The sequence below is a fragment of the Euprymna scolopes genome, chromosome 4 (assembly GCF_053919585.1).
Source record: "Euprymna scolopes isolate OS-2025 chromosome 4, ASM5391958v1, whole genome shotgun sequence".
NCBI lineage: Eukaryota > Metazoa > Mollusca > Cephalopoda > Sepiida > Sepiolidae > Euprymna > Euprymna scolopes.
This window is the reverse complement of record NC_136485.1, coordinates 69831245-69858102: the sequence shown is the minus strand read 5'-3', so window position 1 is coordinate 69858102 and position 26858 is coordinate 69831245. Positions and strand designations below refer to the sequence as shown.

At 35.9% G+C, this 26858-nt stretch overlaps 1 protein-coding gene across 2 annotated transcripts in view; it reads left to right on the top strand.

The window, feature by feature from the left end:
* The window catches only part of LOC145268291 (eukaryotic translation initiation factor 5A-1-like), a 62246-nt gene that overhangs the window by 19402 nt on the left and 15986 nt on the right, over positions 1 to 26858 (top strand). For both annotated transcript variants that reach the window (XM_080123702.1, XM_080123712.1), the window contains exon 2: positions 14704 to 14882. In XM_080123702.1, coding sequence (XP_079979828.1) covers positions 14721 to 14882 — 162 coding nt within the window. In that variant the 5' untranslated portion in view covers positions 14704 to 14720. The remainder of the gene's footprint in view (positions 1 to 14703; positions 14883 to 26858) is intronic.

Here is a 26858-nt window from a genome sequence, read left to right as displayed (position 1 = left end):
AGCAGCTTTTGTGACATTTTTACTGGTTACTTTTTGTGAGTTTGTTTCAAAGTTGCCATGTAATTAGGTTTGCTTTTTCATCCTCAGCAGGGGAGAGTATACTGCTGATCATTCAAAAGTAGATGTAAAATCCAATTCTAAATGTTTTCTATTCAAATCTTTAAAATATATTTGAATCATGGGTCTAATAATGTACACATACACAAGTTTTTATCATTTAGATAGTTTGTTTTTCCAAATTAAGCTGATCCTGTATTTCAGTTAATTTACCAATAGAAAACGATTAAAGTGAGAAACTCTATTTCTGTTAGTCTGTAAAAACAACCATTACATCTAAGTTACAATGTATAATAGTTATTCTAAATCACATTTCCTAACACTAGCAACTATATTTGTTTCTGAATTCTGCAAGACTAAAACTTTATTCTGGATTTTATACTCATCCAGAACATTGCAATTCTTCACTCATTCGTACACCAGGGAATGGAACAACTCTAAACACAGCCATGCACTGTTCAATCCTTTGAAAACCAATAACCTGTCAAACTCGGAAAGGAGCATTATCTGTTGTAGCTGTCAAAATGTCTGTAGTTCATGAAATGTTGCTAATTTTAGCAAGACTTAAATTTTTGTATTACTTTTGTAAATATATCTAAAATTATTTCAGTGAAAAACTTTTATGAAATGCTGTAATTTGAACAGTTTTGCAATAAGCCTATTAAATCCAATGTCAGATGTTACAAAATATGGTTGAATATCAATCATTTCTCTTCTCAGATAATGGATTTCTTTTTACATGTGATCAATGTCAAATTCTTTTTTGCCAATATTGATTCTATAGTAGTTTGGTATTTCACTCGTAGTTCTTGTTCCTAGAATGTCCTTGAATATTCATTGTGCTTCCCTTATTTGCAACATTTTGATTCTTTTGGATCATCTTTTCTAAGATGGTTTAACATTAATCGTAAAAGTTTTTGCTCACTTGCTACCCTTTTATGTGATGGCTTAACATAACTTGCAAGTAGCTGTATTCTTGGGATTGACATCAAAATACTTCCAGCAGAAACTGGCTGCCATAATTAATGGTTGAAGGTTAATATTTAGTAATACGTAAAAATCTGAGAAATTATCAGACATAAATATACATTATCTATACCAGAAAAATAAGTGTGATGGTAGCAATAGTCCAAAAATGAGGAACAAGAGTATCACTGAAGAATGCTTTATTTTTTATTCAGTGTCACAATTTACTGTACAATTTCTAAACATGAAAACTGAAAGATAAAGTAAAGTCAATAGGAAAAGAAAAAACTGAAATTTTCCATATGCTTATATCCATTGTCCTCAAATTCAGTGCAGTTGTAAAAGTCTACATGTTAACAGCACATCATGCCTGTTATTTGATAATATAGTGTAGATCATGCATATCTTTGATAAATTTTTAATGGCAAATAAAAGTCTGAGTTAACTTGTCTTCGTTTACAATATAATTATTAGTATCATGACAAGATTTGCTGATAAATCTGCATTAGAAAACCTGTTAATTGGCCGATTATCAAAGGCCGATTAACCAATCGGCCAATTCAATAATCGGTACATCCCTAATACAAACGGTGCAAATAAGTTATTGTTCTAGGGTTGCATATACATGTTTTTAGGTTTGTTATCCTCTTTTCTCTATATCATCCAATTTGAGGAGGCAGAAATTCCCTCTTGTATCTTCACACTGTTTCAAGAGCATCTGTATGCCCCTTCCTCCCAGCTTAAATTGCCAATTTTGGTTTTTAAATTTTTCTATCTTAACAAAAAAAAAAGTAAATTTATTCTTTTTAAATATTTTCATATTTCATAGGGATTGTAAAACGAACCCATTAAAAGTTATTCTTTTACTTAACTGGATAAGTGGTTTGTGTGTTTTAACTCCTAAAAGTGTGATCATTGTTAGTCATTCTTTTTCAAATTTATTTATTTAATATTTTTCTATAATTAACTGTTTTCTAAATAACAAAATGAACACTTTGTAAGTTAGTTGTTGAACATTTAGTTTACAGATTTTCGTGTGCGTCTTGGCACAAATTCTCATGTTTATATGCATTCATCACTACTTATCGATTCGTGCATAGTTTTTATCCAACTCTTTTCAAATTTTAGGACAAGCTTTCTATCTTTACTTATTTTTGTACTACAAAGCATCAACTTTGAGATATTCTAACTTCTCAGTAGCTAGCTGGTGTAGGGGGTTTGCATATGTGACAAAATAGAAATAAAACCTGGTTGATGATACTTGGCTAAGTAGTAATTTCTCAACATAATTTTTAGTTGAGATTAAAGTTAGATGAATCTAATGTGGAGTCCTAGCATTGATTTCCTGGTTGTACTCTAGTTAATGATTAGATCGACATATTAAACACAGAAGAAACTCTTTCAGAAGGTCTCGTTTTTTTTATAGATGTTCATATTTAATATCCTGGAAGTTTTTCAAACGGCTTTCAATGAAATAGATGCTCCAAAATTACCGCAAAAGTTTTATAAACTGCAAAAGAGTCCTATGTTGAATCTGTTAAATTCAGGTTTGCTGAGCAGTGGTATAGTCTTCTGAGTTTTGGCGAATAACAAACAGATGTATGACAGCTCTTCAAACCATCATTAATGGACCATCAGTAACCTCCATATGATATAATCACATTAACACCAGTTCTTTGTTAGATCACCAAATGTTGAGCCTGGTCAGTACCAAATGTATGACTATTTGGGAATGGCAGGTGCTGTAAATTGAATATTGACACTTTCCAAGAACTACAAAAATGGCATCTCTCCTGACTGATATATACATGCGACTGGAGACTGCTTTTGAATTGGTATTCTCTTGACACTGCCTCCTTTGGAAGCGGTTTCAAGTTGTCCAATTACTGATTAAACGGTCTTTGATAATCGCCTCATTAATAGGGGTTGTAATGCCGATTTATCAGCAAATTGTCATAAATGATACTAATATTAATTATATTGTAAACAGACAAGTTTTGCTTGCCAGTGAAAGTTTATCAAAGATACATGCACCATATTATCAAATAACAGGCATGATGCTCTGTTGAAATGTAGATTTTTAAAACTGCACTGAATTTGAGGACAATAGATGTAAGAATATGGAAAATTCAGTCCTTTCTTTTTGCTATCGAATTTACTTTTTACTTCAAATCACTGTCAAAGAAAGTTATTGCTTCATCTTTCAGTTTTCATGTTGAGGGATTGTGCAGTAAACGGAGATGATGTGCGGACCGAGAATAAAGCATTCTTCAAACTCTTGGTCCTCATTTTTTTGGACTCTTGCTACCATTACATTTTTATTTTTCTGGTTTAGATAATGTATATTATCAAAATTACTAATTAGAGATTAGATGTAATTTCAATATGTAAAAATTAACTAATTAACTACCTTCAACCATTATGGCAACCAGTTTCTGCTGGAAGTATTTTAATATCAATCCCAAGGTCAATTTGTTATATCAAAGGGTGGTAAATCAGTAAACTTTTGACAACAAATGTTAAACCATCTAGCAATACACATGGCCGTTAAAACGCTTTGGATAATCAGATTTCAAGGGGTTTCTGCTAAAATAGTCATATTTTAAAAACCAAAGCACTTTAAGTCTTCAAAATCCCAGTTTTGTTCAGAAATGAATATACTTTCAAATGAATTAGTAGATAACATATTTTTAGAGTTTTAAGCAAATAAAGTGATAAAATTGTGAACATCATAAAATGGCATTTTTGGTAAGATTTTTGTAACGACTCCCCCCCCCCCCTAATTTCTAAACATTCGTACCGTGTTAAGAATTTTTTAATGAAATTTGAAAATTAGCCAAGAGATGTCATTTTTAATTTCGAGTGCCCGAAATTCATTTGACCACTCGTTTTTGTTAAAAAATATTTCAAAATGGTGAGTATTGAAAATTTTAATTTTCTTCGGACACTCACTATTAAATAAACAATCTCTTACTAGATTGGTTAAAAAGATGATTGGACAGTGTTTTCTCTAGTGGTACGTAGCAATTTAAAAACATAATATCCGAAAAAAAAATCATGAATTTGAATCAAGACTTCTGTAGTATTAGTGATAGTAGCAGATTCATCAGCATCAGCGATAACCTGGCGTAAACAGACCTTTGTTTTTATTCCAAATCGATTTTTTTTTTTTTTTTTTTTTAATTGAAAATCTGGTTATAAAAAATTCTTACATGTTTAGTTAGAGCTATTTTGTTATCAACCATACAAATATTTTTAAAAATTGGATAATAGTAAATTTTTAAATATTTTAACAAGTGAAAATATGAAATGTTTTGGTTCACGTGTACTATGAACGGTACACACACTTCTAATTTTTGTCCCTTAAATGTTTCCAGTGAATTATCGAATGGAAACTAATCTATTATTAAAAAAAAAAAAATTATCAATATTTAAATATTTGTAGGAGGTGCTCAGTTAAAAAATAACGGTAGGAAAAGAACATGAAATGTAATTAAAAATCAAAATAACATTAATTCAAAATTTTTAACAATTTGCCAGCTTTAGCAAAAACTTGTTTCTTTTTATATTTAAATAGAATTTAAATACTTGATATTTTTCCAAGCATGTTTTCTGTTAGGACGTCACTTTTTTAAATAACATTTATTTTTGTTTGTCATAATTGTAAAGTTTCACAATGGGTATCAAACACCCTCTTAAAAAAAACTCACTGTCTAATCCTAGGTACGAGTGGCAAGCCTCCTCCTAAAACCTTTAGCCTTAACAATAATGCTAAGTACAAGTGGCAGAGCTCTCCACTAAAACTTCCTCTGAGCTCATAAACGTAAAAAGAAAAAAGCATAAAAAACGTTTGAAGAAAAGTGAACATGATTAATCCCCCCCCCTCCAATAAATTGATCAACTGTCCTAAAATGCTAGGATTGTCTTGAAATGGTGAATTATTTTACATTTATGTGAAACCAACCCCCACTCTAAATTCTAAAATTGCTTTGTTTCTATCAAGTCTTCAGGATGTTCAAACATAATTTTCCTTAGCCCTATCATTAACCCAAAGTCAGTGCAACCTCCCTACCTTCTCATAATTGCACAAAGACCCTCTTAAAACCACGCATAATCACAGAAAAAAAAAAAAACCCAGAATTTATCTCCTAGGAAAAAGTGGGGGGAGGGTAACTGCCCTAAAACGCTCGAATGATTCAAAATGGGAAATCCTTTTACATTAAATTCTAAAATAATTATCTTTTTAAAGTTTTTCAAGTTGTTCACATGCAATTGTCTATAAAGGTAGAATCACATATTTTGGAGAGGTGGTCAGATGGGGATGGGTAGCAGTAGGTATTAATCTACAATAATACCAAAGAAATATTTTAATATATTCATTTTTAACCAATCCTAGATTTCGATTTCAGTTTTTGGCACATAAAATGAATTACAACTAAACTTTGAGTTCTAACTTTTCTTTTAATGAATACATGGCATTTTTAAGCAATTGCAGCATATTTATGTGCATTTACTGCAGATTATTTGGAAACCATTCATTTCTGGAGATTTTCAATAGCATATTCAGATTCCTTGCACAAAAATACACTTATATGGCAAATTTCATTGCTTAAACTTGTGTTTTAACAAAGATATAGCATTTTTACTGAAAAAGTAGTGAACAAATGTGACAAAACGCATATGGTCTTAAAGAGGGGAAAATATTCAAACACGCAGGGCATAAAAATAGTCATAACTTCCTTGATTTTAATTGGATTTTAAAAATTGAAAGATTCTTTCTTAGCTTATCAAGCTTTTTCTATATATTGAAATATTTTAAGCCATTTAAATTTTTTCATGCGTATTGCTAAACCATCTTAGAAAGCTTCATTGAAAAGAAGCACAATGAATATTCAGGGACAGACATTCCAGGAGAAAGTGGCAGCAACTACGTGCCTCTAGCAAACACTAAACTACAACAGGATCAACGTTGGTCAAAAAAGTTTGGAATACAGATCACGAGCTCCATTATCTGAAATGATTGCTGTTGATATTCAGCCATATTCTGTAACCTGTGACATTGGATTTATAGACTTATTGCAAAACTTTGTACAAAAAAAATTACAGCATTCCATCAAAAGTACTTCACTGTAAAATATTTTGATATATTTATAAAAGTAAAACAAAAATTCATCTCTTGCTAAAATTAACATTTCATGAACTGCAAACATCTGGACAGCTACAAATTGGAACTCCCTTCTGGGATACTGCTTTTCCAACTGTACTGATATGCAGATGTTCAAGTGTAATGTGAACAAACCTCTTTCTACTCATCTCCCTTCATAATGCCCCCACAAATTGTCCCCGATAGTAGCCCCTTACTTCAAAGTGGCACTTGCCTTGTTTGGGGTGAAGATTGAATAAAAAAAATAATGCATTCTTTTCTGAATTTGACAGGTCATTGGTTTTCAAGTGACTTTAAACAGTGTAGAGTTGTGCTTAGTTATTCTATTCCCTGGTACATAAACAGGTGCAAGAATAAGTGATCAATTGCAATGTTCTGAATGAGTATAAAATCTTCAACTAAGTTTTCTTAGTCTTGCAGGATTCAGTCAAATATGGTTGCTGGTGTCAGGGAATGTGATTTAGAATAACTACATACTGGATAGTTTTTAGCATTATTCGTATCTTACTTTGTATCCCGAGTTTGCTAGTACATTGTTCTAAAAGATGGAGCTTTCATTGAATATTTTATGGTTTGCAGAAAGATTAGAAATTCTTTTGGACCCTTTGGTAGGGCTTGCCTTAATGACGGATCGATATATATATATATATATATATATATCTCATGATTCTTTGGTGGGGTACAAAATTTAAATATTGCAATCGCGCGCGCGTGTGTGTGTGTCTCTCTCTCTCTCTCTCTCTCTCTCTCTCTCACCTGTGACGCGTTTGCTGTTGTGCTCATTGCCAAACCAGAAGTGCCTTAGGTTTAAATTAAGGCTAGACCATCGAAAAGAGGTGATGACTTGAAAGTATTGGCAAAAAAGCGACCCCCCCTCCCTCCCTGTAGAAAAGTACCCAGTTGAGGGTAAAGGAATTAATTTTGGGGGCAAATTTTTTTTCATATTGTCTGAAAGGTCGAGCTTTAGGCAAACATACATGCATTTAAACACAGCTGAGATTTGTTATAGATTAAAAGTAGTATATATATATATATATATATATATATATATAATTATTCCTTAATTGGAACTTTTTTTTTATTTTGAGATGAGCATTTTTATGTTATTTTTATTTCGGACTATTAGTCTCATCTTTATTAGTTGTTGTTTGAGAATGCAGTTAGGAGATTCGAAGTTCCTATCCGTCGCGGTTACCACCTGACGAAGGCCAGAGGAAGTTGGCCGAAACGTTGTGAACCAATAAAAACAAACAAACAACAACTAATAAAGATGAGACTAATAGTCCGAAATAAAATTAACATAAAAGTAGTATGTGTAAAACTTTTTTTTTTTTTTTTTTTTTTTTTTTTTTTTTTTTTTTTAACCTTTATTTATCAAAATAAATTCAGTATTTTGAATTCTAACAAATTCTTCATCAGGAAAATACAGGTTTTATCTTTACATTGCTTGCCATACGACGTAAAAAATTTAAAACCTGGATTTTCCTGACTTCGAATTTGTTAGAATTCGAAATATTGAATTTGTTTTAATAAATATTTATAAAAGGTCTGCACTAATTTTGGCCTTAAGATGGTTTGAATTTTGTATTCCAGTCAGTCATCTAGCCTTGCATGATGGATTTTTTTTTTTTTTTTTTTTTTTTTTTGTAAACAATCCAGATACTATATAATTTGTAGTCTTGTTAATACAGTAGATAAGAGGGTTTTTTTTTCCTTTCAAAAATAAAGATATGTTCATTATGACAAAATGTTTATTAAAAGAAATTGATGACGATAACTAACCAGGTCATTTGTCTCATGGAATTATAAAATAATTAAATGATTTTATATATTAAGGAATGGTTTATTTGTGAATTTTGAATCGTAGAAATCTACAAAAAATGTGTCCTGTCATTTGATGTTAATAGTAAGAAAAACCCTCAAACCTCGAATCTTCGTAGAATTCCGTAAATACATTTGTAATTTTAAGATTCTGTATGTAACATTTTTGCTGCATCCTTTCACAGCTAGTGTTCGTGTATAAATGCCTTTTGACTGGGTGTGTACTGGTTAAGCGTGTTTTTTTTTTTTTTTTTTTTTTTTTTTTTTTTTAAGGTCATCTCATTTGAGCATAAATTCCAGGCGTCTTGGTTTGGTTGCAAATTTTTCTATTACCTTATTGTGCAATTCATTTGTTTGCTCTAAGTCTTTAAGCATTTGCTTTTCAATTGAAATTTGGGCTAAAAATGAAAATCGATCCTCAGCCATAGTGCATCTCAAAAATGATCGTATTCTGTCCAAGGTTGAAACTTTCATTTGAAACTGAAGTAGCAGGAGTGGTAAAGGAAAGTTGTCTCCGTTTCAGACATTGCAGACTAAAAACAGTTCATGAAGCATCTTTGAAATAGTTTTACTTGAAGTACATTTTTTGAAATCATTGTCAGAATACAAATACCCGAACTCACTTGTCAAGGATTTTAGGAAAAAAATACCAGGGTATTTTTTTCTGCAATGCATCTGTTTAAGGAATGTACAGGAAAAAACTTCAAACTTCACATCAAGCAATTCAAAATATGAAATCTCCTATGTTGGCGACTCGTTCCTTTAGTGATGAAATGATGTTTTGAATTATTTCAAAATATACTTTTGTAGTTGATTTGATTTCTCCTAGTTCTTTTTGTGGGTGGAGCGTGTGATTTGTCATCTCCATGTCTGTCATCATTTGTTGGATCATATTTTCATAATGTTCATTGTCACACTTGTTTGATATTGATTGAATGAAATCATGTATTTTATCTTGAGCATATTTCACGTAGAGTTTTCTGCACTGTAAAATGTCAAATAGTTTCTCTGCTTGAGAAAGAATGACATGAAAACAGTTAAAATATGAAAGTTAAATCATTCAATTTTGACAATAAATTGTCGGTTTCACTTAGTGTTGCTTCATCCCATATTTCGCCATGATCAAAAATCTTAGTGTTCATTATTTTTCTTGACGATCATCTTTTATAGCAGATATAGTTCTTGATTTATAAAACCATTTGGTAGCACATAAAGATGGGATGCTGATTTCAAATTTTCGGAACACCCTCTTCCGTTTCATACTAGATGTGAATTTACTGAAGCTGTGTAAATGTGAAAAATATTTTAATGCCATAAATTTTTTCCATACTTTTACTCAAGTTTATGGGCATAACAATGGATGAAATCGGCGTATTTAAATCCCCTCTCTCTCAATTTGATTTGCAATCCGTTCCGTTCATCTGCCATCACGGCTGCTCCATAAGTTTGGCAAACCAATTTTGATTTTGCATCATCGAAGGAATTTAAAGAATTCTCAATTACATCAGCTAATCTTGTGGCACTTTTGTCAGCGCTCACGTCATGAAATCCAAGGAATAGTTCAATAATTTTGCATCCATTCACATACCTAACAATGATCGAAAGCTGTGCATGCATTGCAGTCAGTTGTTTCATCAGCCTGCACTGAAATAAATGGGGCACTTTGAATTTCAGCGTAAATAGCATCAGCAATCATGTTATCAATTGCAGATATAATTTCATTCTGTATTGTTCTGGAAACACCTGAAAATTGACTAGAGCCTTCTTTGGCAGAAAGTTTTGATACAAACACTCAATTTTAGAGAAACACTGCAATAATTCTTGATAATTACCTTTAAGACAATCTTCCCCTGCATCGTCCGCAATTGTAGTTCTTGTTTGCAAAGATATACTATTGCGTTTATCAGGGGTTTCCGATATTGCCTATTTTCTTCGACCAATTTATTATGCCTTTCTCTTTCAAGTTTGGACGATTCACTAATAGCAGTGACTGTAATACATGGAAAATGTTTTTAAACACTTATAATTGTTCAAAATTTGCAGTCGGCCAAAATATGCCTATAATCAGTATAGCTAGTATCAGTCCATGATTGTTCTGAGTTAGGCGTGAAAAGCAAGCAAGGCCAACAATAGTTTTTCTTCAGATTTACTCTCACATAACCAGTCAATATCATTAAGCCATTTGGATTGGAACGAACGAGTTCTAACCTTATTAACCAATAAAGGAGTTGGGCACCCAACTTTGATAATTTCTCACTTCTTGGCTACATTTCTCTGGCTAAACAATCTATTTTTCAGGTCTAACACAATATTCATTTCCAGAATAATCTACTTACCTGTGAAACACAGGGAAATTAACCCAAGTGACGTTATACGCAAAATACAGGGAACTTCCAAAATGTAAATTCCCTATGATGAATCTTGAAACATATCTTGACAAGTTGAAGTTATCTGTGGAAACACCGAGAACATTGAAATCTTAATTTTATCCAAAAATTCTAAGATATAAAGAATTTGTAAATAAAGTCCGTGGTAAAATTGAATGTAGTGAAGCGACTGAAATATTTTCGGCAATCCAATTGGCCAAAAAAAAAAAAAAAAGAAAAAGGTAGCATCTGAAATGAAAATATTTATTTTATGCTAGTATTTAATTTGTTTGTCTTTTGTTTTGTTTATGCAAAAGATTTATCCACATACAGTAATTTTGTCTGCAAAAATAGATTATTTAACCATATAAATGTTAGGTGTAAGTACACCTTTTTTTTTTTTTTTTTTTTTATTTGTTAAACGTGTATGCATCGCTGTCATAGTGGCTTTCTTACAAATCTAATGTTGTCTGCCTCAATTTACATAGCGTTTTTTTAATTGGGCTAATTAAACTTCGAGAAATCAATGTGTAAAAATAAATAACTAATTGGAAAAGTCCCCTTTTTCCTGTAGTATCACCTTAAAAAGTACAGTAAACATAACATAAAAAAAAAAACACAAAAGGAATAAATCGGTGAGTAATCGGTTGAAAAAGAATGGTCGCAGCTTACACCGATGATTGCCGGTGTCGCGTGATCCAAGCTTGAATGGAAATTACGGTAAATCGGGAAGAAAAAAGCAAAGGAAGATATCCATATACTTGGAAATCAACTGCATATAAAACTGTTTACCTGAATGTTGGCTGGGAATTGTTAATCGATGAGGCTAGGTCGATAAAGGAATGAACGTGACATACAGTTGGATACAATAGTTGCAGACGGATAGTTAGATGTAAAATCTGGAATCGAATGTTAATTTGTTTGGTTCGTGTTTTTGTGTATTTAATAAACGCGATTGTTTCTGTGTAAACTGTAGAATGTGGCGGAGAACGGATTTCTGTAAGAACTGAACTGTATTCACCTGAATGTTGGCTGGATAGTGTTAATTGATGAGGCTATGTCAAAAGAAAGGAACGTGGCATAAATACAGTTGGGAATCCAATGGTAGTTGGTTTCATTTGTTTGTTTATTTATGTAATAAATGTGATTTTCTCTGTAAACTGTATTTTTAATGCAGAGGAGAATGGATTTCAGTAAGATAGCATTGTGATAGACTGCTATTAAACTAAGCAAGGTAAAATTGAATGTGAGCTAAGAATGTCTGATAAAAAAAAAAAAAAAAAAAAAGACGGCATCAGTAACCCTTCGGTACGTTACCCCCCACTCCCAATGTAAATAAAATGAACAAAAATAAAGTAAACTAAAGAAAAAAAAAAATGGCATCAGTAACCCTTTCTGTTCGTTAACTCCCCCCCCCCCCCCCAATATAAATCAAATAAAAAATAAAAAAAAATGGCATCAGTAACCCTTCGGTTTAGCTTCCCCCTCCTCCCCCAATATAAATAAAAATTTTAAAAGAAAAGAAATGGCATAAGTAAACATTGGATTTGATGTAATCGAAAGTTGCGTTTCAACCGACGAAAAAATGCCAATTTTTTGTTTTAGCAACTACGAACTCAAACCGGTGCTTCCTCGTAGTGTCCCTTGTGGACGTATCCCCACCGGTGATAAGTGGGCGCGGGAGGAGTATGAATGTAATAGAGGGAAAAGATTTTACCACATCCATTGATTGTAACCGAATTTGGCCGTGGACTCTCAGCAGAAAAAATATAGGGATCTAAGTTTATCGAGTAAGTGGATAGGTGATAGGCCTATAACACACACCAAAGGTAATGTGCTGCAGTGTGTGCACATTACATTTGCATGAAATGTCTTCATTTTTAATCCTATTAAGGTTAAAATCGCAGGGGGGGGGGGAAATTTCTTTTAGATAGAAGATATAGATAGAAGAATAAAAATGAGTTCTTTTATTTATATATATATATAGAAGATAGATAGATAGAAAAAAAAATGAAGCAATAACTTCATCAAATATATGCATCAGAACTATGGTCTTTTTCTTTCTTTCTCCATAAGTGAAAGAATTTACTTATTTTTAGCAAGGCTACACTGTATTGGCAAAAATCATGGCTAAGTATTTTTAAGGTCTTTCATTTAAAAAAATTTATGATGGAAAAAGTAGTAAGTGATCTAAACTGAGTGACTAGTTTCTGAATGTAGTACCCCCCTCCACTTTAACTTGTAACTTGGCTCAAATGCTCCTTGGATTAGCATTTTCAATCTTTTAATAAAATAAATTAAAAACCATTTGTCTTGAAAATGATAAACACATTCTCAGTTCCTATCACCACTTACTTAGTACGAGTAAATATATCGACCAACATTTGGATCATGTAGATTTCAAGCACCACAAAAGAAGTAACACTGGATTTTTAAATTTCTACTTTCAAATCATAATACAGGGCGACCCCAAAAAAAAGCAGGATATTCAATTGTTTTTCTGAGCATTTTAGTCAACGGAGAAAAGGCCAAAGAACCTAGTGTTTTTGATGTGATGTTTTGAATATAATAAACTAGTTATGACCAGTTTCATTTCATTCGAGCAAAACACTAAGAAACGGGGCCTAATTAGTTAGGGCCCTTTTTTGTCACCCTGTATAAAGACCTTTTTAAAGTTGCTCTTATATAGATTTTTTTTCCATTGCAAATCTGAAGTTTTACTATGTAAATGGACGGAGTGTATTTACATATAAAAACTAAATAAAACTATTTCAATTTGCTCGCTTGTAACATTGTTAGATGGATGATATGCAAAACTCTTAAACATAATTAAGGAATTTTTTTTTTTTTTCTTTTTTTTCTTATGTGGATGTTACATCGGCATATTTCAGCTGTTTCTGTAAACTGACAGGATATGGGGAAATGGTCAACCAATGTAGCAGGCGACATAATAAATTGGAGTAAATATTAGTTTTAATCATGCAAAAATTTAAGAAATAACAGCTTTTCGTAAATCTGCCATAATGAATTTAACAGGTTGCTAGTCTGTACCAGGAGGGAGATGCTGCTTAAGTGAAGAATCTGCAGAGAAGAGGTACGATGCAATTCAGCAAGGGTACAGTAACAAATCTCTATAGTCAACACTCCATTTCAGTCAAGATGTGCGTCCATCTGTGATATTATCTCCCAAGGATCTAGAGCAGGAAGAATTCAATGATGCGACAGACAAGTGCCATTGAGGAAGTTCCTGAACCAGTACCAGGATAAAAACGTCCTGCGCAACATTGTCATTTGTGTGATCTTGACCAGAAGAGTGACTAGTATGTGCGGAACTGCTCAAGAGCAGTCTGAATGTACCCTTGCTGAATTGCATCGTACCTCTTCTCTGCAGATTCTTCACTTAAGCAGCATCTCCCTCCTGGTACAGACTAGCAACCTGTTAAATTCATTATGGCAGATTTACGAAAATCAGTCAGACCTACCTATGGCGAAAATGAGTTTGTCCGAGGGCTATAAAAAATTATGCCAGTTCAGCGAGTAACTGCCGAGGTTTCTCTGGTACATGTCGTTTTGACAATGCAGGATTGTCGGGTCATGTAAATGGAGGCGCTGGTTTTACGTTTCAAGTCCAATTGACTTGACGGGTATTGTCATACTGCTGTGTGTGATAACATTTTTGTCTCTCCTCCCTTGTGAAGCCTCATGGTTGGATTTTAATCTACTCCCCCCCCCTAAAAAAAAGGCATGGGCACTAGATTGGGAAAAAAAAATTTCTTGGTTTAGGGTTTCTTAGTTTTAATTTTAAAGCTTTGCACATTATCCATCAGTCTAAGGAAGTTACAAATGGGTAAATTTAGAAAATGGGTTTTAGAGGCACACTTGTTATATGCTTTTTTTTTTTCTTTATTTAAAAAATTCTTTAAAAACTAAAACTTTAATAAAAATCTAACAGTAATAAAATTGCATAGTATTCTGTTTGATTCAATCAAATTTAAAGTTATTGAAGTAGGTGTTAGTGTGCTTTTAGTCTGTGCTCATTTTAGGTTATTTAAATTCGTATGGTCCCAACTTTTCTATAATTGCATTTAAACTTTGAATAAGTTTAAACCAATTCTACAAAATCATTGTTTTATAATTTGATGTTTCAGAATCAAGAATTTTCATAAGTGGAACAAGGTTTCATCACACCAAGTGTTACAAAAAGTTTTAACATTACTTTGCATGTTTTTTCACTCTTCAATAAATTTGTATTTTTTTTTTTTTATTAAATGGAAATTCATAAAACTTGAAAATTTTATCCTTGATCTTTTAATACTTTTAAATTTCCAGTATACTAAACCTTTTGTATGGCTGAAGAGAATTTTGAGACTGGAGATGCTGGAGCTTCTCAGACGTTCCCGCAACAATGCTCAAGTTTGCGCAAAAATGGTTATGTGTGTATGAAAAACAGAGCTTGTAAGATCGTGGAGATGTCCACCTCAAAAACTGGGAAGCATGGACATGCTAAGGTCAGTATATGTAAGAACTAACATCATTTAAGGAGCAATTTATGACCACTACATACTTTGATGTTGATTTTGCTATTATATAATTAGGATTAGCAAGAAGACCTAGCATTTAATAAAGAATCTTGTTTTTCTGTCGCTATAACAAATCTATACAATGTTTATTTTAAATGTTGTATCCCATTTTGGGAGTTGAATCCAAAGATGTACTTATCATTCATTCGGTGTAAGTACAGTGACATTAGAATAAATTTTCCATAAATTCTTAGTTTTTAACTTGTTGCTGGGAATAAATGAGGATATTATTTATGCCTGCCCCATGTCCTGAACTTTATACAGGGTGTCCAAAAAGTCACTGAAGGCTTTGGAACTTCGATTTTTGATAGATTGTTAGAATTACAGAAAGATAAGACATTGAGAAACTAAATAAAAACATGCAAAATGCAAACAATCTTTATGAAGAATCTTTCAAATGTTGCCCATTTTCAGCTATGCATAATTGTGCTCTTTCCAAAACATGAGAAATTGCAGAATCTCTGGATTGAGATTAAGGAAAAGTCAGGGCTAGTCAAGTTTGGGAACGTGGTGGCCATTTGACATTGCCATAGCGAGAGATAATGTTGTAGCCAAAGCATTGCCTGAGAAGCTCCAAAGTGTCTCTCGCCGTATGTGCTATTGCCCCATCTTGTTGAAACTATAATCCGAACCTATTTTGAATTTGTGGGTGCAGGATCTCTCTCCAGATACAGCATTTTTGTCTTGATCTTCCAAAAAAAAAATGTCAAATAATCTTCACTTACTGCACACCATACAGTGCCCTTTATGGGATGCAACTGCTTCTGATGAATTGCCCTTGGATTTTCAGAGTCCCAAAATTTATTTTTAACAAATCCATTCAAATGAAAATGGGCTTCATCTGACATAATCAACTTTTGCACAAAATTTATCATTTCGGACTGCATTTGAACTGCATATTGAACCCTCGTTTGAAAATTTTCAGGCTTCAAGTGTTGAACAAGCTACATGAAAGTTTTAAACTGTAGAATGTTGTGTAGTGAGCTTAGACGTATCCAAAGTTATGTAGAATGAGCAGTTTCAGAATACTGCTCCTCACTCTCTTGCACTCTTTCCCTATTTTCATTTGTGATGTTTAGAGATGTCAGCTCGTTGAAGATTATGTACAGCTTCTTGGTTTTCAAATCGGTGCACAATGTTTCGAATTGTGACTTGGGATATCTCTTACATGAAAATGCCGTCAATAAGCTCCTCGAGTCAAAATAATTGACCTCTGATTTTGTTAAACCAATTTCAATTTGCGTATGTTCAATGCTATACTTATCTATAATTAATTTCCAAAATATTATTTATAAAATATCTGAAATAGAGAAATAATCATTAACGGTAAAATGACATTTTCAACATTTTAGTGACTTTTGGACACCAGTATTACCATTTCTATTTTTCAGTTTCTATAATTTTTAAGTCATAAAATAAAACTTATGAATGCCCAGCATGAAGACCTCACAATATTATATTAGCAATACACATGAAAAAATTTAAATGGCTTAAAATATTTCAATATTGGTAGATATAGAAAGAGCTTGATAAGCTAAGAAAGAATCTTTTTAAATTTTTAAAATCCAATTAAAATCAAGGAAGTTATGACTATTTTTATGCCCTGCGTGTTTGAATATTTTCCCCTCTTTAAGACCATATGCGTTTTGTCACATTTTTTCACTTTTTCAGTAAAAATGCTATATCTTTGTTAAAACACAAGTTTAAGCAATGAAATTTGCCATATAAGTGTATTTTTGTGCAAGGAATCTGAATATGCTATTGAAAATCTCCAGAAATGAATGGTTTCCAAATCTGCAGTAAATGCACATAAATATGCTGCAATTGCTTAAAAATGCCATGTATTCATTAAAAGAAAAGTTAGAGAACTAAAAGTTTAGTTGTAATGCATTTTATGTGCCAAAAACTGAAATCGAAATCTAGGATTGGTTAAAAATGAATATATTGCAATATTTCTTTGGTATTATTGTAGATTAATACCTTCTGCTACCCATCCCCATCTGACCACCTCTCCAAAATATGTGACTCTACCTTTATAGACAATTGCATGTGAACAACTTGAAAAACTTTAAAAAGATAAAAATTATTTTAGAATTTAATGTAAAATGATTTCCCATTTTGAATCCTTCAAGCGTTTTAGGGCAGTTACCCCCCTTTTCCTATGATAGATAAATCCTGGGTGTTTTTTTTTTTTTTGTTTTTTTTTTCTAAAAGGCGATCATGCATAGTTTTAAGAGGGTCTTTGTGCAATTATGAGAAGGTAGGGAGGTTGCCACTCTGACTTTGGGTTAAGGAAAATTGAACATCCTGAAGTCTTGATAGAAACAAAACAAAAACAACTTTAGAATTTAGAGTGGGGGTTGGTTTCACATAAATGTAAAATAATTCACCATTTCAAGACTATCCTAGCATTTTAGGACAGTTGATCAATTTATTTTTTTATGGGAGATTAATCATGTGCACTTTCTTTAAACGTTTTTATGCTTTTTTTTTTTTTTTTTTTTTTTTTTTTTTTTTTTTTAACGCTTATATGAACTCAGGAAGTTTGTTTAGTGGGGAGCTCTGCCACTTGTACTTAGCGTTATTGTTAAGGCTAAAGGTTTTAGGAGCAGACTTGCCACTCATACCTAGGATTAGACATAGAATTAAGCGAGTTTTTTTAAGAGGGTGTTTGATACCCATTGTGAAACTTTACAAGAATTATGACAAACAAAAATAAATGTTATTTAAAAAAGTGACGTCCCTCTAACAAAACATGATGCTTGGAAAAATATCAAGTATTTAAATTCTATTTAAATATAAGAAACAGCTTTTTGCTAAAGCTGACAAATTGTTAAAAATTTTGAATTAATATTGTTTTGATTTCATGTCTTTTCCTACTGTTTTTATTTTTTAACTGAACACTTACAAATATTTAAATATTGATTTTTATTTTTTTTTAATTTATTAATAATAGGGTAGATTAATTTCCATTCGATAATAATTCACTGAAAACAGACGAAAATTAGAAGTGTGTGTACCGTTCGTACACGTGAACCAAAACAATGATAGTTCACATTTTAACTTGTTAAAATATTTTAACATTTACTACCCAATTTTTAAAAATATTTGTATGGTTGATAACAAAATAGCTCTAACTAAACATGTAACAATTTTTTTTATAACCACTTTCAATTAAAAAAAAAAAAAAAAAAAAAAAAAATCGATTTGAGATAAAAATAAACAACAAAAACAAAAGGTCTGTTTACACCATGTTATCGCTGCTGCTACTATCACTACTACTACAGAAGTCTTGATTCAAATTCATAACTATTTTTTTTTCGGATATTATGTTTTTCAATTGCTACGTACCACTAGAGAAAACACTGTCCAATCATCTTTTTAACCAATAAACAGTAAAAAGATTGTTTTATTTAATAGTGAGTGTCTGAAGAAAATTTTTTCAATTTTCAATACTCATCATTTTGAAAACTTAACACAACAAAAAAACGAGTGGTCAAATGAATTTCGGATACTCGAAATTATTAAAAATGACATCTCTTTTGGCTAATTTCCAAATTTCATTAAAAAAATTCTTCACAGAAACATGGTACGAATGTTTAGAAATTGGGTGGGGGGGTCGTTACAAAATCTTACCAAAAATGCCGTTTTATGATCACATTTTTATCACTTTATTTGCTTAAAACTCTAAAAATATATAATGTATGTTATTTACTAATTCATTTGAAAGTAAATTCATTTCTGAACAAAACTGGGATTTTGAAGATTTAAAGTGCTTTTGTTTTTAAAATATGACTATTTTAGCAGAAACCCCTTGAAATCTGTGATTATCCAAAGCGTTTTAATGGCCGTGTGTATTGCTAATATTATACTCGCTTTTATCAAAATAAAATATACTTAAATACTGTGGCTAATGTAATTTATATAATGGTCTCTCCAAAACACTAGGAAGATTTGTAAATAGATACAACTTTGTATAACTAATATAAATGTTCTTTAAGTAGTTTAAAAAATAGCTTAACAATCATGTTTTATGGTAAGAATATGGATATTATCTTAAATTTAGAATGCGAGCATTATAGACTTTTTTTTTTTTTTTGTCAATAAGTGTTTTAATGTGATTAAGACTTCATGCATGCATATAGCAATATTATTTTGACAATCTGTAAGCTTTATCGCCTCTGAAAGCAGGAGTCGATAATTCTATATTGAACAGAATAGATTCATTGAGTAGTGGAGTATACCACATTCTACCATGCTCCTATGACCATTGTGATGGATTGCTAAGAGCATTTAGAAATTATTTCTTTGTTTCACTTGAGCTTGATTTGGTCAGACAGCATTTGTTTATAAAATTACTTGTCCCATATTTGAAGAATATGGGACCTAAGGTTTCTTTATGACTGGATCCTCATTAGATTGAGTTGAACTGCTATTCAGTTTTGCAGAATATTTTTAGTAAAAATGTGATGCATAAATATGGTCTTTTCTTTATAATCTTTATTAGTTGGATGCCTGGTGTGGCTCGGTCGTACAATATGCTTAAACATATTTCAATTTATGCAGATTGTGTATGTATTATAGAATCCATCCTTTATTGATTATATTACGAAGAATAATTATCCCAGTGGACTAATTTGCAAAAAATTCAAATGTTCATCACATTCTGTTTGTTTCTAATACCACATCACCTGATATTTGGGCTTGACGACGGCATTACGAATATGCATGTGTAACATAATGGCTATTTGTTAATGTTTTAATTTTTAGTTTTGTAGCAAACATGTTTTCATAGCTCAGGCATTAACGTTAAAGGAAAAAGTAAATCGTAAACTAAACATTTTGGTTTCGATTCTCGCTGGTGGTACAAGTTTTTATTTTTATTTTATTTTTTTTTAAAAATCATTACTATATATTGGGTCCAAAATATAAATGAAATCTGCATTAATCAAAATATCATATTTAAGTGTTTTACGACTGGCCAATTCCAGGCAACCTGCTAGTGTTTTATTCCCCCCACCCTCTTCTTGAACCTATTTATTAATGAGGCATGCATCTAGAGCCAAATTTGTAAAAATAGTTTTTCTCCCAAGCTTTGCTTTACCATTTTACTTATGTAACCATATCTCCTTGCTGCATTAAACGAAATACAATGTTTTAAATATTGGAAATTTTTTACTGTATGCAGTATTAAGATTTTTGTTGTTGTTTGTACAGATATTAAGCATGTGGGTGATTCAGAAGTAGAGGCAACTCAAACCAGTATCAGTTGAAAATCTTACTAATGTACAAATGTTCCGTTTACCAAACCAAACAGACTTCCTGTTTAGTTAAAATTCACTGGTAGCCATGGTAAAGTGATTTTTATTACACCAAAAGTATTTTTGCTTAAAAAATACTTTGGTATGAGTACAGTTTAATCAAGACATTAAAAAATGAAAATATCAAAAGTTTAAATTGTACATATTTGTTATGGAACGAGATTCTCCCAAAAAAAAAAATAAAAATAAAAAAAATAAATTCACTTAATTTCATCAAGTATTAACAATTTGATAACGAGCTCTTTTTTTTTTTTTTTTTTTTTTTTTTTTTTTTAAATATATGTAAAAAAAAATGTACAAAAGTTTTACATATTTTTTTTGTTTTTTTGCATGCCAATTTTATTTTACGATAAAACAGGAAGTTTGGTTTGATAACCAGACCATTTTACTTCAAATCAAGGTTTTCTTTTCACCTGACACCGATATGGCTGAACTATTATTAACGATTATGTTGCTTTAAAAAGTACTTTGGAGGCCGCCAGGGATTAACAAACCTTTTTTTTTTTTTTTTTATGTGAGGTTGGGGTGTGATGAATTAGTGCCTGTTCATTCTCCACAACATTACCACCACTTTTCTGTTTATGCAGAGGGGGCCAGTAGATGATTTTGCTGAAATACTGCATCAGAACAGATACTACACTTTGATCTTATTTATATAGTTTATTGTCGTTATATTTTACATTATTTGCAATAGAAAATTATAAAAACATGAAAAAATACAATACAACAAACTTAGGCACAAGGCCCTATAAGAAATTGGGGAGGGGAAAAGTTCAGGGTCTTTGACTATCTAACAAAAGTAAATCAAGAAGACTTTGTAGTCTACTCTTGACTGGCAACATTTACCAAAATACCTCATTCACTCTATGGATCTTAATCTAACTAATATATCCCCAGCGTAAGATTCAAAAATATATATATACAAATTAATCATTTGTCTGTGTTTGTATATGCATTTTTTTTTTTTTTTTTTTTTTTTTTTTTTTTTTTTTTGTGTATGTGCATTTGTGTTAATTTTTTCCCAATGAAATTGAACTTTAAGTTCTTAAATTAAATGTGAAAATTCGTGGAGTGGGGAAACTACTTGAAAAAAGTTCTTTGCAAAAATGAAAAAACAAAAAAGATCTACTGGGTTGTTAGTATTGACCCCCCCCCCCCCCCCCCCGTGTTACTCTATGTGACTAGACCCCTCCACTGTTTTCCGGGGAACCGAAAACAAGCAGGGAGATCCCTATTGGGGAAAGAGCCTTAGTGTGGGTGGGCGAAAATAAAGCAGCGGGAGGAGGGGGTCGGAAGGTGACCTGAGTAGGGGAGTGGCCGAGGGTGTTCAAAAAAACAAACGAGTGGTGTGGTAGGGGGCGGCTCAGAGGTTCTCTAGTACCAGAAAAAATAAAAGCGGGAACAGGATCTCATTTGTACCACCAGTCAAGAGTCTTAAGTTTTTCTTAGCTAGAACCTAAGCGGGGTGGGTTCCGAAGGACCCAGCACTGCCCGTGCCATGTCTAAGGAGGGAACACGTATTCAAACTTGGCTCCTCGACGGATGCACAAACTAGTGCTGAGCACCTACCTCTTGTTAAATTCCGCTTTGGGCAACCTCCTCCAATCGCATCTGATCTTTACTTTAAGCAAATGTTTAAAGTAAACGATCAGATCCCGATCTGAAACAGATGTCCCTTCGCGGACCAACTTAAGGCGCGTGATCCAGATCACCATACGCGCTACTGCTAGGATCGCCAGGAAAACTATACTTTCCTCCCTGGGGAACAGCGGCTCCATGTTGTACACAAAACAACCTATGTCGAGATCGAGCGGCTGCTCGCCATCGATGCGAGCCGTTACCTCTGCAACGTACTTCAATAGGGCCTGGATCCGGCTGCAACTGAAAAACGCATGCTCGACCGATTCGAGCTTGTATTCGTCACAGCGCAAACACCAGGCCATCGTTTATTCTTTGTACATGCTGAATTCGTCGCAGAGGGGCAGTGCTTTTCGGACCAGTCGCCAGGTGAGGGAGAATTCCGAGTTTGTCAGAAAATCCGCCCCGGCGCCCAACTCCAATGAGAACGGACGACCTCCATCGACCAACCTAACCGCCTACAAAGAGGATCCTTCGCGGTGCCCACCACTAGCTCCCGATAAAGTTTCTTTCTAGGCTGTTCGAGGACACTGGTCCCCGGCAAAGCTCTAAGTGCAGTCCGGCATTCGGCAAAGAACTTGGACTGCCCCCTCGGTCTACGACGACCTTCTACCGAGGGGTCGGGTTTGAGGTTGGGAAACGAGTTCTCAACCGCAGGGACCCAAAGAGCGTTCTCCTCTAGCGAACGACCCAGGGAAGCCAATCTCTCAGCGTTTTTATGACACAAGAGACTGGGCTGACCCAGGCCTCCCTCGCTCGGACGTTGGACACGGACCTCTCTGCACACATAATGCTTACCCTCGTCCCACAGGAGTGAGTCGAGGCGCTTTTGTAAGCGGGTTAGGCGTTGTGCAGGGAGAGGAAGTACAGACAATCGGTAAAGGATGAGCGGAAAGGCGTATGTAGCACACGCCTCCGCCCGACCCTTCAAGGACAATTTCCTTCGAATCAAAGTCTTGACCGACGATTTGACCTTGCCATATACTTCTGACCAGTTTTTCTCTAGCTGTAGTCCCGGTCCATACCAGACACCAAGAATGCAGACCGGCCCATCGGTCCAGCTGAAAATACCTAGAAGCGAGTTTACCCCGGTCCAGGCCCCCAACCGCAGGCCGACAGACTTGCTGCGGTTGAAGACGGCCCCTGTGACTTCTTCGTATCGAGCGAGCGCCTCGATCACCGCTTGAACGTCCGTGGGGCAAGACACGAACATGGTGACTGGCTTGTGTGCCTCCAGGTAAAGCAATTCCGCGCAGGACTGGTGTAGCCGCCTCGTCCCTTAACTTGCGAAGGAGGGGTTCCAACGCCAGGACGTACAAGAGGCGACAGCGGACAACCCTGACGCACCGACCGGGAGACGGCGAATGACCTATCATACAGGACAACGATCCACTTGTAGAAGTCCGGATTAAATCCGGCGGCCTCTAGCACAGATCCCAGGAACCGATGGTCGACCCTGTCGAACGCCTTGGACTGATCCAAACTGATCAGCGTGGCTTCCGTGTCGTCTTCTATTCCCTCTATGATCAAGCGAATCAGATGAAGATTGTCCTGAATCGATCTCCCCTTCACAGCATAACTCTGGTCGGGTTCGATCAAGTCAGTGATGACAACCTGCAAACGATTCGTCAGAATCTTTGCCAAAATCTTTAACTCTGTTTAGCAGAGTCAAGGGCCTAAAATCATCAAAAGTTTCCACCCCACCATGCTGTTGACCTTTCCTCAGCAATGTGATCACTTCCTTGGTCACCTGTCCAGGGATGGATCCCTGGGCAAACCAATGGTTGAACATATCCTTCAGAATAGGGACCAACATGGGCGACAGCCTCAAGTAAAACTCGTAGGGTAAACCATCAAGCCCCGGGGACTTGTTGTAGCCAACCTGCTTCAACGCAGTAATGACCTCATGTTCCGTAACAAGACCATCACAGCTAGCCGCCCGAGCCGCCGTGAGGCGGGGCGAGTCAGCCAAATAGCTGCCAAACTCTACCCTGAGTCCGGGTATTTGGGTGAAGCGCTCCAATAGATGCTCCCGAAACCCCCTGCATATCTCCCGAGTCGATACTTGAGCGTGTCCTGTCAGGTTATACACTTTCCGAATGTACCCGTCCGAACTGTGCCTTAGAGCAGCCTTACGCTCAACAGCGTCAACATTAACAGCTTCGTTAGACTTTCATTAACCTAGCCCTAACTACTTGGCCTTCATACCGCTCGCTAGCCAAGCGGCTGAGGTCTTGTTTAATTAGTGCTATCTCTAGGGAGTCCACCGCCCGGGTCAGTTTATCCTCTATACGCTTCTTTGCTTTAGGCTTATCTGATGCGAGGCATTGGCTGTATTGGGCAAAGAAGCGTCTAATTTTGGCCTTAAGGCTAACCCACCACTTACTCCCTGTAACTGCCCCCACTAAAGCCCGCTGAATTAATTCGGTAACCTTCAACCGGTAGTCCTCCAACTCCAACAAGGTGCTGTTGAACTTCCAGTATCCGGCTAGCTTAGGCCTAGCACTTAAGTTCAAACGGGCCATAACGAGTTTATGGTCCGAGTGTCCTAACAAGTGGAATGTGGGGCACGATAGAAAGTCTACGTCGCCTCTTCTAACTAACATCCGATCCAAGTAAGTACTCGGATGGGAAGGCACTACAGAATGCCACGTCCACATCTCCCGCCCCGGGTAATCCAGACGGAATCAGTCGACGAGATCACACAAGGCCATCAGGTCAGACACTGTTGTCATACCACACCGACCCACTAGTCCCCCCGACCTTATCAATCTTGGGATCAAGGATTGCATTCCAATCACCCATTAACACTAACCGTTCTGGATCCACTAAGTAGCCCTCCAACCGTCGAAAAAGGGACGCCCTCTTTCCGTGAGAATTGGGAGCATAAACTGCGACAATCCGAACAACACTGCAATTAACGGCAACATCAACAACAACCAGACGCCTGTCCTCGCCTGCGTGAACAACATTCACCGACGCTGACAGGGTTCGACTCACTAGCAAGGAGATTCCACGACTATAAGTATTGCCATATGCTGAGTCGACATCGTAGTCGTTCACCAGCACCTGACAATCCTCGTCACAAATAAAGTGGGTTTCCTGGATAGTGGCAATATCTACCTTAAGGGACACCAAGTCTTACAACGCGCGAGGCCTTGCTTCGACACCTGATGCCCCCTCACATTCAATGTAGCCATGTTCACTTACCTTATTCAGTGTCACAGACGGGTCTGAAATCCTTGGCAGTGAGGACATGGCAGGCCTGGCCGAGGCTGCCGGTAAGCAAGTCTGCTGAGGGTACTCCGTCCTTGGCCACACCTCCCACATCCAGGGGGAAGGTTAGTTTAAGTGCCCTGTAGAATGAGGGGTGGATATACACAGGGACTCTGCCCTCACACTTGAAGAAGAAATTGTTCAGTGACGGATGGTCCCTGTCCACCAGCTGCTGGCCCGGGATCGCATCCTTAGCTGCCTTTATCATTGCCCAGAGGGCTTGTCCTAGAGTCCTTGTTGACCCTAACAAAAGTGGTCAACATGGGAACGTCTTTAAACTTGGTGGGATCCGCAATGTTGTCACCATCGACGTACACCAGGCTCCTCAACTTGTTGTACCGGACCTTCTGTTGTCCTTTAAAGTCCGGTATTGGTTGGTGAGGGTCGGGTTCACAGATCCTACCTCCTGGCAGGAAAGGGTGTTTCTTGGTGCGTTCTTTGCGCACTGCGGTTGTTGGGGAAGGGGTCTCTTTGGGTGGGGGCGGAGAAGAGGGACGTGGGGTGGGGGTGGACTGTTCAGTTTGTTGGTTTGTTGAAGGGGGGCAGTGAAGGGTTTCTGGGGGCTTTGGGGAGGGAGGAGGATAGTTGCTTGGGATGGTGGGGTAGCGGGGGGCTCAGCTTGTGCGACTGTTGTAATGTCTTTCTTGGTAGGGGGGTCGGCGCGTGTCTTCCTGCTCTTCCTCCTTCTGGCCCTTCTGATCTCAGTTTCGCCAGAGCTGTTATTGCCTCCTCTTCCTCAGACATTACCTCCTCCTCGGACTCTTGTAATTTCCTCTTGTTTGAGGAGGGGGGTGCCTGTGTGTCCATGGCCTCTTGTTTTTCGGGTTGGTCTCTGGTCACTGTTTGTAAGGATGACTGTTGGGGTGTCTTCCCTATTTTAGTGACCGTCACCCAGCCCGTTTGTTCTTCTGGGAGGCTTGTGGTCGGAGCGGGAGCGGAGGCTTTGACTGGTGCTGCTTCTTTGCCCGTTTTGGGTGGGTTCCTGGTCTTCTTGGGGCAGTCTTTGGCCATGTGCCCCTGTTGTTGGCATTGCCAGCAGTGGGGCTTTCTACCTTCCACTATCAGTAAAAGCGTCCAGTCCCCAAACCTCAGCGTCGCCGGGATTCCATAGAAGCCGGCCTTGTCCAGGACCATCTGAATCTTGTAGTGCCCGGTCATGATGTTCCTTTGACCGCGGACTGGTGTTACCTCCTCGACGTCCCCGTACTGGCTGAGGATGGCTCCCAGCTGGTTGGCTTCCATGTAACAGCGGACGTTCAAGGCGGAAACGTTTGCCCTCCTCTTGTTCAGGTACACCGGCTGCAGCTTAATGTTCCTGCTCTGGTGGGTGGTCCTGGACAGTTTGTCGGGTCTTCGGGGGTGGGAAGCAGCACATCCCATTGCGCGTAGCTCCGCCTGCAGACGTAACTGGCTGGGATGTTCTGCTCCAACAGAAGTTTCAGCATGGTGTCCTTGTTGACACTCGTCAGACCCCTCGTCTTCGTGTCTGATGTGATGAAGGAGAGGACTCTCTTCTCCAAGCCTTCGACCTGCCCCGGGAGAGGTTGGATGGTGTTCCCCTCCGTGTATTGCTTATACTTGGAGTTGAAGAGCTCCTTGTAGTCCTCTGGCTTCATGCTGTTCTTTACGACCCCATGCTGATCCTCCCTCCGGTTGGGTGTCTGCTGGT